The 14,147-nt window shown below is 35.1% G+C and overlaps 1 protein-coding gene across 1 annotated transcript; it reads left to right on the top strand.

Moving 5' to 3' along the window:
- The first annotated feature begins 483 nt into the window (after window positions 1–483).
- Window positions 484–13,228, top strand: LOC127800266 (MICOS complex subunit MIC60). Its single transcript, XM_052334782.1, has 12 exons — window positions 484–725; window positions 922–985; window positions 2,886–3,554; window positions 3,628–3,732; window positions 3,879–4,031; window positions 6,939–7,016; window positions 7,684–7,776; window positions 7,866–7,985; window positions 8,966–9,043; window positions 11,419–11,598; window positions 12,474–12,575; window positions 12,668–13,228. The coding sequence occupies exons 1-12, from the start codon at window positions 715–717 to the stop codon at window positions 12,899–12,901; spliced, it is 1,887 nt and encodes a 628-aa protein (XP_052190742.1). The 5' UTR covers window positions 484–714; the 3' UTR covers window positions 12,902–13,228.
- Window positions 13,229–14,147: the final 919 nt, after the last annotated feature.

The following is a 14,147-nucleotide window of genomic DNA, read 5'->3' as shown; positions in this document are numbered from 1 at the left end:
TTTTTGAATATAATTTTTAAGTTAATTTAACTATAATATATTGATATTTTTTTAATGTGATAATATAAATTTTTGGTTGTTTCAATTACATAAATAAATTTATATTTTTAAATTAATTTAACCCATATGTTATCATGCATTAAAAATAAGTAATATTAGATAACAAAGTATATGTCATATAGGGATTAAATTAATTTAGAAATACATGTTCAGGTTAAAATCGACATAATGAAAAGTTAGATTAACATAAAAAAAAGATAAAAATATATTAGTTAAATTAATTTGAAAATATAAGTTTATAAGTGTAATTAAAATAATAAAAAAAAGAATAATTATTTAAAAAAATATAAGAATATAAAGATTAAAATGTCAGTTTTGCCCACGATAAAGCAAAAAGTAAATAAAAAAATTTGGTCATAGTATTAAAAATAAAAAAAAAGGAAAATAAGCATAGAAATGGGAGGGAGAAAAAATGCTAGAACACATAGCAAAGGAAAAAGAGAAAATACAAATAATCACGCCCTTGTATAAGAAGCAAAGCGCAATGGTCTGAGCTCTGAATCGCGGTTGGTTCCGGGCTTTAACGCAAGACACCGCTGATTTGTCAGCGAACCCATCCGCCCTCTTCACCATTCGCGCAAACCCTTATCGGAGCAAACGCCAGAGATTCAATTATTTCAATCTTCTCCGATTCATTGATCTTTTAGCGAGGCGATGTTACGAAGGTACAAAACAGTAACACACGCACACACAGCCACAGTATTCGGACGGAGAATTGTATAGTTGGTAGCCGGGTGTTCTATGCTGATTGAAGTATGATCATTAGGGTTTTTGGCAGTCTCAATTGATCTTGCATTTTATGTTTATTTGATTCTTCCTGTTTATGAATTCGGGTTGCGGTTTTATGCTGCTGCTTTGCAGGTCAATTTTGGAGCTTTCATACCGTCAATCTGTTAGAAGGAACCTGACTCGAATTACAACTCAGGCATGTTACATTTTTTGCCGAAATAAATTGCATCAAATTTCTTGAAGTAACAAGTATTTTATTTTATTTTATTTTTAAAATTTTCTATATCTGTTAGTTGGTAGATTCTGTGCTATATATTGGTGGGTAAAACTTGTTGAAATTTGTTACCGAGCATTGTGTTTGTTTAGCTTCATTTAGGAATCTAGTGATAAGCACAGTGAGCCATTAGCTATTAACTGATGTGAACCTTTTGTGACCCTGCTCCCCTGTTCATATGAGGGCCTTACCACTTTATGGGAAATGATCTAAGATTGTTTGCCAGCATCCTTATTGCTAGTAATCCATTCATTGCGATTTTCGAAAAACACACCGCTTGACCTCATGGTTGAGCATTTCACTCCCTTTCCCCTGTGTGCCTGTCTCTCTAGGGGGTGTAAATGGACTAATATGTTCAGTAAACATCTCGGTTTGGGCTCATTTATGTTTGCTTGTTAAGTAAATAAACGAAACCCTAAACCCTAAATGAAAATTCGAACAAAAATTCAGACCTTGTTTAATAAACAAGTCGAGCTCAAACAAGTCTGTTCAACTCTTTTATGTTCATGAACAAGTTTGTTTATAATTCGTTTAAAGTTTGTTAAAAACTCATTTGTTTGTTCATTGAATAAGAGTATATATATCTCTAAGATGTTTTAGGGTTTTTTTTTTTCTTGCTTTGAAATCCATGATTTTGTTAAATAATATAATTATATGAACTATTCATTAAAAAAATAGCTCATCCATCAATAATTGTATTTTTGTTCTTGTGCAAACTTGTTTGTTCATGAACAAGCTTCTCATTCATGAACGAGCTTAGTAAATTGTTCATGAACGAACTCAATAACTTTTCTTGTGAACAAACTCAATAATTTATTGTTCACGAACAAGCTCAAGAACAAGCTCAAATTCAACTTGCTTAGCTTAAATGAGCCGAGCCTGAACTGAGCCTGAATGTTTACAAACCAAGTTTGAACATTCCTTACGAGCCAAGCTTGAACACCTTCAGAAGTAAACGAGCCGAGCCCGAACTGAGCTAAGCTCGGCTTGTTTACACCCCCTAGTTCTCTCCCTTCCCCCACTGAGAGGCCTCCAAACATTATGACAATTGTCATAACTTCTTGCCCATCTCATACGTGTGAAGCTAGCTTCGTTTTTCCCTGTGGACTAGAAAGACTTATATAATGGAACAGATTACATGGTATGACTGCAGATGAAAACAATCCTACTTTGACCCTTGCAAAGCAAGGAGCCTCTTGCATCAGGGATACTTTTTCCCCCTCTGCTTCTAGGTTGGATGCTTGTCTAGTTGTCTTGTAGTGCTGGCTACAGAGCCAAGGTTGCTTCATTAGTTTTCTTGTAGTACTGGTGGTGGGATTTGCATTGGCCCTGGCCTTGTTTGCTCCTTTAACATGTTTCAGCAACTATTGTTGGATGGACCACAGTTGCCTGTTTGCACTCATGTTATTAAATTGTGGATTTTGATCTTTTATCGGTTGATAGTCACGTGGGTAGTGCTGATAGAAGTGTGCTCATTTGGGTAAAAGAGGGGTTGCATATCTGTCTTCTGAAGCAGGGTTGTGTTATGTTGTTTATGGTGGTTCTGCCCCACCTCCACTCCTCATCTCTTGCTGCATTATTGGCTATATCATTTATGCTTTTTCTTTCTATTTCTTCTCATAATTGAGGAGATAATTCAGCCTGAATGCTAAATTGGAGAGATGCTCTTTGTTTTGTGGTTGTCAAATTGTTATTACTTTTCTGTTATATTTATATAATACATAAATCACCATATAAACTCTGCAAATTCATTACCTAACATTCATAGTTATATAAAGGCAACTTATTTGAATTTTTTTCACTGTTGCCACATGTGGGGCAGACACCCTTGTATCTTTCTTACAGTAGGCAATATTCAGTTGCCTCTGATAAACATGCGTCTCAAGGGTCTGGATCAAGTGGCAAGCCACCAGAGGCAGGGAACTCTCTGTCAAAAGTGATCATTGGAACTGTTGCACTTGGTGCTGCTTTCATGGCTGCTTATCAGTGGAATTCTCTTGAGGAGCGGCGAAAATCGCTTGAGTCAGCTAAAATTGGTACTAAAGATCCTGTTGACTTACCAAAAAGCATTAATGATTTGCAAGAAGATAAACAATTGCAAGAGAAAAATGCCGTGCCCAGTGTTCAAGATTCAAATGTATCCAGTACTGATGCATCTACGGAAGACAACATTGGAACCTCTGATTCTTCTCACCTTGATGATTTGAATAGAAAAGCTGAAGGAACCCAATTTCAGGTAGAAGATAAAACTGACCTGACGGCTGGACAAGAAGATATACCTACTGTTAGCATGACATCTGATGTTGAAAGTAAAACTTCTGGAACATCAGTTGAAGAGATCCCTGACATGAAAAACACAGAGTTAAACTCTGGCATAGAGCAAGAGAAAGTTGAAAGCACACCAGTAAGAGAACAGGTCAATGCAATTCCTACAGAAAATGAGATGAAGTCAACATCACCCCAGCTACAAACTGCCAAAGACATACTGGAGGTGCGATTTATTATTTTTATTATTAAATAAATTGTATTTTTTCGAACAGCTATTCTAGCAGTACTTTTTGCAGGATGCAGTTGTTAATGGTGTGGAACAACAAAGTTCTCTTCTTGATGAATATTACTTGAGAGATAAGGCTGAACCCACCATTTCCACTTTATCAGACAAGCATAAGGTTAGTGGCTTCAGACATTTATCAGAAGATAAATAGACTGGGACCTTATGCCATGGTATATGAACTAGTTAATTGTTATTCGTCTTAGTTTCTTGTGGGTGAGAAAGAACTGTTATATGGTCAATTTTTGGTTTCTGGAACTGAAGGATTTGGTTGGTGCAATTGAGGATTCCAATGATGTTTACATATCCAAGGATGGAAAGCTGGTCCTTGATTTCTTAGAAGCTATTCATGCAGCAGAAAAACGGCAAGCAGAGTTAGATGCTCGTGTTTTTGCGGAAGAAAAAAGAAAGATGAAGGTTTGATCTTTGCTTATCTCTAGAAATGAAAATTTAACTTTCTAAGACTGTTATATATCGATTAATTTCTTCTGGTGCCTCCTTATGCGGATAAGGAATAAATATTGGAGAATAGGATATTTCTAGTTTTGGTGCTATGGATATGTTGGATATTATTAAATAATCATCTGTCATAAAAGATTAAGATTTTAGGACGGGCCCAACCAGGCCTGTAAATGGTCTGGATCTGGACCAGATCCAATTGGTAATGGTTGAGTCTAGATCCCTTTCTTTTGATTTTTTTCACTTTTTTGGACCTATCATCATTGTAACCATATATTATGTATACATTTTTTCTAGATTTAACAAAGCTAAAAAACAAAAAACAAAATACCAGTGTTTAAAAAATCAGACCGGGCACCGAATCGTAAAGGGCAGAGGGTCAAGGTTCAATGGTCAAACTGCCATTGAACCAAATTTTTTCATTAAATAAATAAACACACAATAATTAAAATTATGATTTTAAAAAATCATTATATAATTTTATAATAAACTTCAAAATGCAAGTGAACCAACAAAAACACAAAACAATTTGAAAAACGTGATCAAATATTAAATATAAAAAATTATTTTTCAATGTAAAAATTAGAACTTATATTTACAATGTTGTTATGAAAAATAACCTCAAAACATGTAAATGTATATGAGTTAATCTGGCCCTTGGTGGGAAAGTCATTCTTCTAGAAACATTTATTGTTGCTTAAATATCAGCTAAGTGACTTAGCTTCCTAAGGAAGCTTTGTGGAGATTGAATGACGAGATTGAAAAGCTTTAAAGTTGCAGGGAGAGGATAAAGGCTACTGGTTTCAGACATTCAAACCAAAGCTTCGTAAGTTGTAACTTGTAAGCGAGGGATAGAAGACAATGCTTTCAGACTTTCAAACCAAATTTTTTGGACTTTCAATGTCTTCAAACAACCTGCATTGTCTCTCCAAAAATTGTTGAAGATGAATCCGAACGCCATAATTCTGTCATTATATTAGCCTTCTCTCCAACCCATCTCATATCTTGGAAGCACTTAATTTTAATTTTTATTTTAATAATCACATCCACCATTTCCAAAGATTTTCTGGTCAAAGTCCCCATATTCCATCATCCAATCCTTAATTTATGATCTTGGTCTAACTTCCACATTTCGCATCCATCCATAAAAATATGAGAACCCTTTTAGATTTAACACTACATTCGGGCATTGATACAACTCTAGCTCACTTGTCACTACACACAATCATTGTAGCGCGCCTTTGTTAATGGTTATGCGCTAGTAATTTTTTCATTTGTCTAGAATTTATGTTTGTTTGATCCAATGAGTTTTACACTAGTTGTCAGCTATTAAGAACAGAGGAAGAAAACCTCGAAAAAGTATTCTCTGTTATTCACAAAGTTGCCTTGCAGCAAGCTTAAATACAATAGGAATACAACAACAACAACATATCCAACCTTTATCCCACTATGTGGGGTCGGCTACATGAATTCTAGACTTCCATATATTTCTGTCTTTTGTCATATCTTCATTGAGGTCTATACATTTCATATCAAACTTTAATGTCTCTCCCAAAGTCTTCTTAGGTCTGCCTCTACCTCTTTTTTTGACTAATTGTTCCATTTCATCAATTCTCCTCATAAGAGCGTCTCTTGGTCTCATTTTCACATGACCAAACCATCTTAGTCTAGTCTCTCTCATCTTCTCCTCTATTGGCACTACTTCTACTTTATTACGAATAACTTCATTTCTAATTTTATCTTTTTTTGTATGACCGCACATCCATCTTAACATCCTCATTTCTGCTACGCTCGTCTTTTGATCATGCTGGTATTTGACTGCCCAACATTATGAGCCGTACAACAAAACTGGTCTTATAGCTGTCCTATAGAATTTTCCTTTCAGTTTTAATAGGATTTTACTTAAATACAATAGGAATGAAGAGACAAAAATAACCCTGCTTACTCTAACTGTACAATGGAAAGAAATACAGAAAGAAAACAACCAGCAATATAGTTATATCAATATTTGTTATCAGCTACCTAATGCAATCCTCTCTTGCTTATTTAGGCTTGAGAATGGTAGTAGATATGAATCCACAAGTGAAGCTACCTGTGATCTTAATAAAATAGAATAAAGTAAAATAAGAAGAAATGGGAAAGAGGGCGAGCCTTGGTAGCAATGATGAGGTTGCTTCTTTGTGATTAAAAAGTTACGGGTTTGAGTTGTGGCACAACCTCTTTGCAAGCAAGGGCAAGATTGGGTACAAAAATGACCCTCCTCTAAATCTCGTAAAGTGAAGAGTCTTGTGCACTGTGGATGTCCTTTTAAATAGAAAGGGGAAAAATGACATGTTGGAATTAGACATATATGCATGGTTATATGCTTCACTTGGTAAAGCACATTACCATTTGAATGAGCTTCTACAAGATCTAAGTAAGTAGAGACAAACTTGAAGCCCAAGGTGGTCTACATAAGATTTAACTTAAAAGTACAAGCCCCCTTGCACTAATAATGCTAGAAAAAGCTTCAAATTTTTCATGGCTAATGATTTTGCAAAGAAAGGCTGGAAATAGGTGTTATTAGGGGCATTTTCTATTTTGTCAGTTAATTTGCACGTCTAGTTCTAAGCTAATTCCATGTGGTGTGTCGCCTTTTTTTATGGATACCAACTATCATGATATTTGGATAATATCATTGCCATTCTGTATTTTAAAATTATCTCTGATATGTTGAGTTAGTTAGCAGTACCAATATAATATTTTAGAAATTGCACAATTGTTATATTTCCGATATTTTACAGCATTTAGTTCTGTCATCAGTTTAATTTTTATATTTTTTCTGTCTTGATAATCTGTTTTTCATAATGGTCCTAAATACTTTAGGAGAGGTATGAAAAAGAACTGAAAGATGCTCGGGCAAGGCAGCTTATGTATGCTGAAGAGGCGGCTATTCTGGATAAGGTTATAGAACTACTTTAATGCCTGTTATCTTACTTTCTTGTAGTTAACTACATTGTTTGGGGTTCTGCATTTACTGAATCCAGGTTTGCTAGATAGTGGTTATTGCATGTGATTTCAAGGTTGCTTTCTCGCTTACTCTCACATAAAGCTCAGTGTTTTATTAAATTTTGTTTTATTAAATTTTGCGATTGAGGTTTAAGTGGTGCCTTTTACTTTATATATATATGTGTGTGTGTGTGTGTGTGTGTGTTTCTTTGCTTGCTGCCTGGACATCTGAGAACTCAAGACCATTAGACTGATGCATTATTTCTGATATGATATAATTTAGGTTTTATATAGTAAATCTTATTAAATACCTCTTTAAAGTATCATTTTTAGATCATCACCATCACCGTCATTAATAATTTATTATTTTCATTATCACCATTATCATCATGACTGTCATGGTCATCATCATCATCATTATTACGTTGAGGGAATTTTGAACTTTATATCCAGTTGTACAAGTTTTCCAACCTGTTCTGTCATTTCTTGATGATTTCATCATCATCATTATCATGTTGAAGATTTTGAACTTTATATGCATTCGTAAGGGTGTTCCAAACTTTCTGGCAGTTCGTGATGTTTCTATTTTCATTGCAATTGCATTTTCTCACAATATTTTCAGGAACTGAGCAAAGAGAGAGTGAAAGCTGCCGCTGCTCTCAAGTCACTTCAAGAAGAACTTCAAGGGAAACTTAAAATGGAGCTTGAGCAGAAGGTATAAGTTCTGTATCATGCTTTTAACAATATTTTCTGCAAGGGCCAATTATGGGAGACATGTAATTCAAGTTTGACTTGCTTTTGCAGGAAGCTGAAGTGGAATCTGAGCTGAAGCAAATGCAGGAGTTAGCAAAAGCTGAATTAGCAGCAGCAATTGCAAGTGAGAAGGCATCTCAGATAGAAAAGATGGCAGAAGCAAATCTTCATGTATGACAGCTGCTGAGGTTACTTAGCATGTAGAGTCGCACGAAATATACTCTGATTCAAGTGTCAACTTCCACCAGGATAAAATGCCAATTTTCACTGTGGGATATATTTTGCAAATAAATAAAATTCATAGCATAACTTATTAATGTTCCTTTGTGGGATTGCATACAGTTGAGAACTGCAGAAAAATCTCTATGAAACAGTGTTTAGAAATACAAGCCACTTGTTTTGAAGCACCAATGAGTTTATGTAAGATATCCACACACAAGTTAATCTCTGAATACCACATGATAGTAAACATAACCAACAGCAGGTCACTATTCTCTCATTTTGTTTCCATGTGTGAATAAGAATGCAAATCAGAAAGTTACTATTATCAACACTTTGACAACATATCTGTGTGTGTGTGTGTGTGCGTGTCTTTAGATTGGACTGCTTGCACCATAAAAATGTTCTATAAAAAGTATTGCATAAGTAACCTAAAACATCTTGAGATATTTGCAGTAGAAGTTTCATGTTGATTTGAAAGTCTTCTTGGATTGAATTAATAATGAAACATCAGCATTGGATGTGCAAGAAGGATGATCCCTGGTAAGGATCCATTGCAACCCTAGCATTTGAAATGTAGAACTGGGAAAGTTTTGTAACTTCTTGTTCTGAAATATCAGAATCTTAAAAAATTTATTCTTTCTGTGAATGCAAAAATGTACTTGAAGAAGTCTTAAATGGCATCTTAAATTTAGATTCTTAATCCTTGATTGAACTATTTTGATTCCTGTTTGATTTTTAGATACGTCGGGGGTTCAATTTCAGAGAGTAAAAGATATTAATTTGTGACTGATTCTTGTGTTAAACATTTTTTGTGTTGATCCTTCATTGTTCTGCGTGCAGATTGTGCCCCTATAAGCTCCTTTATTATATATAATTTTCTTATTAAAAGAAATTAGGAATTTAACTCAGTTATGGTTCTTCTTTTGCAGATAAATGCCTTATGCTTGGCATTCTATGCCCGATCTGAGGAGGCTCGCCAGAGTCATTCTCTTCACAAGCTTGCTTTGGTAAGTGCCTGGATCTCTCTAGTATTGGTAACACATATTTAAGATGATACTGATTATGGTATGAGTGTGCTGCATTGTAATAGATTCATTATATGAGATGATCTCTAAGAATCAAGATGAGCTTAGTGCATTTAAAGGGTCATAAGGAGTGACTGCACCTGGTTAGCTTGATGGAATAATAGGGTTGTCATTATTATTTCATATTTTAAGATTTATTTTATTACTCTTAGCTTGACATCTAGTGCATGAGACTGTTAGTGAGGTCAACTGTAGCAGGGACCCAACATCTGTACATCATCAAAGGGACTGCATGGATTTCCTTAGCATGCATGTGGTGGATAGAAATTGTTTGTCCTCGTACAGAGTAGAAGGCATGCATGTTTAATGTGGTTGTTGTGCTTGAATATGTGTGTGTGCACAGAGAATGGGCCTATTCACAATAGTAAATGTCATGGGCTTGGTTGTGGAAAATATTTGTGGTTCCTATGGTGAAAGGGGAGGAATCATTTTGTGGTCTGGAGAGGAATGAGGCTGGAATTGTGCCTCAATTTCTAGAAGGCAGATTGCAGGTGTCAGAGTTATCAAGTGAACAACCTGTCCATAAATCTTGTGTTGTAGATTTCAGAAATGAGTTTTTTGAATGAATTATTTTTCATTCAATAGGTGTTTTGCATGATTGCAAGTTTCTGGATATTTGGGATTAAATTGTTCTCTCTACCTGATTCCCCTCCAACCAAACAATAAAGGGAAAGGAAAACTTCCCTGCTAAATCATGAAAGAGTGGTTTGGAAAATGAATTGGAAGGACAATGAAGACTTTCATTTGATTTCTTTTTGTTTTATGTATAATATATATGTTACTTTGAGGAGTGCTGGGAGTAGAGGTTTACCATGAAGAAGAAAAGATAAAAGATAGAAGATGAGATATAAAGAGTTTAGAATCTTTCAAGTTTTAGGTAGTGAAAATTGAGGAGGGACATGTATGCTTAATATTTCTGTATTCTAATGAATTATGTGCTCAACACATTATTATTTCCTGGATGATCAACATTTAGTTGATAGTATTAATATTATTATTGTTATCGTGATATTACTATTTTATTTATAGATGACCAGGTACAACCATCCCAAGCCTAGTCCCACCAATAGCTACACTTATTTTAGTTTTCTAACCATCTGTATCCATGGCTGAAAAAAAAAACAAGTAAACTGCCAAAAAATAAAAGCAAACTGCCAAAAAAGATTGAACCTTGTATGTAAAGAACCAAATTAGAAGGACAAAATAAAAACCTACCTACTTTGAAAGCTGATCTACTGAAAAGGAGAAAAGACTGGAGAACAAACAGGGTTCCCCAGGTCAATGAAAGGGAAGAGGTCTCTGAGTATCACAAGACACTGCATGGTCTAAAATTAAATGATTTACCAAGTCTCAGTCCCTGCCCCTCTTATATAGATAGCACCAATCAACCACCTCCCCGGAAGCCCTTATCCCTAGATTATCAAAAGCAAGAATAGAACCGAGTAAGGCTTTTCAAATTAAAAAAAGGCCACTTTGGGAGGTGCTTTTAACCTTCATTTTGAAGGACCAACACTCCACTTCTGTCATATATGGCATCATAGGAAGAGCGAATAGAAAAGGCTCATTTACTTAGCAAAAGTTGGGGTCCAGTTGTTCCCACCCACTCAATTCATAAATAAGAATTGAGAATATCAAACAATGGTATTGGGGACCTAAACACTCACTAATTGCAAAATCTCTATCACTCTCCAGACTAGAAGGATCTAGGATAAGTTATACAGCTACTTGTGCTTACACCAACTATTAAACCAGAAATGAACTCTACCAGCATTACTGCCACCAACAAAAATAAATGAATGGATCTTGACCTTGGTATTAATCTTATCCTTTCAAAGCCCAACTTCATGGGAGGATCTAATCATCCAATAGGACCAGTAGTCCACTTTTCCCACTGAAGACTGTGTTTATCATTAATATTCCTCTTTTAGAGACATTAGCTTTCAATTGTGGATCTCCACAAACCACTAAGCTGTAATAGCTTTGTTAAATGCTCTTAACTTTCTAATACCCAAACCATTGCCAGCTACTGGAAGTCACACTTAACCAATTTAATAAATGATAGCTAAAATTCATTACTCAAACCTCTCAATCTTGAATAAGCTCTGTAACCTTTCAAAACGATTAGTAATCAAATCTAGCATTGCCAGGAGACATAAATTAGATAGAATAATAGAATCATAAATGATCAGTAGTTGGTATTTTTTGTTTTCATTTTTTCTTCCAGGGCTGACAGTAAGGATTATATAGTTTATGTAACTTTGAGATTGAGAGGTTTGAGTAATGAATTTTAACTACAGGGTGCACTCGCATTGGAAGATGTATTATCCAAAGGGCTACCGATTCAAAAAGAGATTGAGGCTTTGCATGTTTCTGTTGAAGGCATTGATAAAGATCCACTTGTGGAATTGGTTCTATCATCGCTTCCTGAAGAAACAAGGGACTATGGAACAGACACCATACTACAATTGCGGCACAGGGTGTGTTTTTTTAGCTGTTTCAATGATGACATAAGCTGCATTGCTACTCCATTCTGCCAACCATATTGTTTTGCAGAAAATTTTCCCCCGTGTTCTTGTCATTTTACATTGCTTTGTATATTAGTCTTCATTGATGTGAAAGACCACCAGTCTTGGCTTCACAAAGTGATAATAGAAAAATTTATGCTTGAGGAGATAGATATGGTGGTTATGATTAGTGGTTTTTCTTCTAGAGACTAGTGTTTGTGAACAACTACCATTATCCTCAAATGGTATTGTGATTACATTAGCTCACGGATTTTATTCGACACATCTTATTCTTATGATAACAACACCAATCACAATCTTAAACCCTATTAGTTGGGGTCAACTATATGAATTCTAGACCTATAACCATCTCTGTCCATGGCCATATCCTTCGTAAGGTTATTATATTCTATATCATATTTATGGGTTTCTCACCAAGTTTTTTTTTTTTTTTTTTTCCTTTTTGGTTTTCCTCAGTTCCTCTCCCACTTTTGCTACAAATTTTCTCCATTCCATTCCCTCACCTTAAGGGTTTGTTTGTCAGTTATCTTCTTACATGTCCAAACCATTTTTATTGTGTCTCTTGCATTTTATCTTTGACAAGCGCTACTCCAGTTTGCCTTTAGTTTTGGGGTGTCTCAAATCCAAGCCATGTGAAGGAGATATGGTGGAAAGGATTGGGACGTTTAGAAGCATGATCTTTTACTTACTATGTTTCAAAGTCCATGATTCTTGACAAGAAATAAGTTTTGCTTTTGACAATGCTATTTTAGTTGTATCAGGATTGAATTTAATAGCAGTTTGAAGACATATACAAGGGTTTAGTCTAATTCACATTTTTCTTACAGTTTGATGCCCTAAAAGAGATGCTGCGGCACTTCAGTCTAATTCCACCAGGTGGTGGCGGTGTTCTAGCACATTCTTTGGCTCATATTGCATCCTGGTTGAAGGTGTGACCAGAACTGTTCATTCCTTTCTATGCTTGACCATTGTTTAGCAAATGACAGATCATAATACCCTTTCCCTTTGCTTGTCGGCGCAGGTTCAGGAGGCTGACCAATCTGGTGATGGAATTGAATCGCTTATAAATAGAGTTGAGAGCTTGCTAGCCGAAGGGAAACTCGCTGAAGCAGCAGACACTCTTGAAAACGGGGTCAAGGGTACACAAGCAGCAGAAGTTATCGGCGAATGGCTCAAGCAGGCCAGGAACAGGGCCATCACTGAGCAAGCCTTGACACTGCTTCAGTCTTATGCTACTTCCATCAGCCTTTCTTGACTCAAATGCTTCATCACCCTCATAATTTTCACCACTCATGGTAATATATTCATTGATGTTGTTTAGCATACAGAAAGGGAGATGATTTTCAAGACCCATCTACATCCAATGACAGGAATAACCACCACCTCATTCGTACCCTTAAAACTTTACCTCAAAATTTTGTAGCCAGTTGCGGCTTTCTTTTTGCCTTCCATAGCCAGTGTTCTTGAATAAAATTCAGCTTCTTTACCCATCATCATCCATTGTTAGTCTGTTTTTTATTCTATACTTGATTAAATGCTGCTGAATGATGGAACAGGAACAATGCCTGGGACTTAACTGCTCTCCTCTGTTATTCTGTATTTCTCATTTCTATTTTGAACAGTCCGATGCTTTTAATAATATTCATGTATTGATACATTATATATTTATATCAATGTAATATAAAATATAACTTTTTAATACATAAATATCATTAGAAGTATGACAGCTAAGTATTTTGGTTCTCTATTTGCTGTTGAGGAGATGTTATAAATTTTTTTTACTTTATTTTTTTTATGTATAAAATGTTATTTAGATACTTTTAAAGTTAATATTTGTGACGATATTTGTTTTGATTATACTCTTTTATGTGTATTCTTTAATTAATTTAATTTGTGTATTTTAATTTTTTATTATATAATAATTTAAATTTTTTGTTATTTTGATTATATTTTTGTGTTTATGTTTTTAAATTTGTTTAATTTATATATTTTGATGTATACAAAAAGTTAAAATAAAATAAAATAATGTAAATATAAAAATTAAATTCAGTCAAAAATATAAAAATAAAATAATACGAAATTAAAATTATCATGTTTAAAAAAGTGATTAAAGTAAAATATAGGCTCGGATTTATAATATAATATATAATATGATATAAAAAATCATTGGGTGTTTTAGAAGTGTATTGAATCACTGTAGAAGGAGCCTGTCAAAACCAGAAAGCGAGACGCGCCCGAAAACCGAAGCGGGGACAAGTTGCCGCGTGGCCAGGTGCAGCCAGTGAAGGTACGCCGCTGTCCCTGACACGTAATTGCTTCACAGTCCGGGACCACACACGTGGCGCCTCCTCGTAGGTGGCTCCTCTGCATCTGCAACGACAATAAAGGACGCTTGCTTGACCCTTGCTTCCGTATTAATTAAAGCTAATTATCAATCAAAACCTCAACTCAAACACTCCAATCTCCGCCCACGTTCTCAGGTGCCGCCCTTCTCTACAACG

This window comes from Diospyros lotus, chromosome 4 (assembly GCF_014633365.1).
Source record: "Diospyros lotus cultivar Yz01 chromosome 4, ASM1463336v1, whole genome shotgun sequence".
NCBI classification, from domain to species: Eukaryota; Viridiplantae; Streptophyta; class Magnoliopsida; order Ericales; family Ebenaceae; genus Diospyros; species Diospyros lotus.
This window is presented reverse-complemented; position numbering and strand designations above follow the sequence as displayed.

Coding starts and splice junctions, on each gene's coding strand:
- LOC127800266 (XM_052334782.1), top strand. Junction 3,733..3,878: donor CTTTATCAGACAAGCATAAG/GTTAGTGGCTTC, acceptor CTGGAACTGAAG/GATTTGGTTGGTGCAATTGA. Junction 12,576..12,667: donor ATATTGCATCCTGGTTGAAG/GTGTGACCAGAA, acceptor TTGTCGGCGCAG/GTTCAGGAGGCTGACCAATC.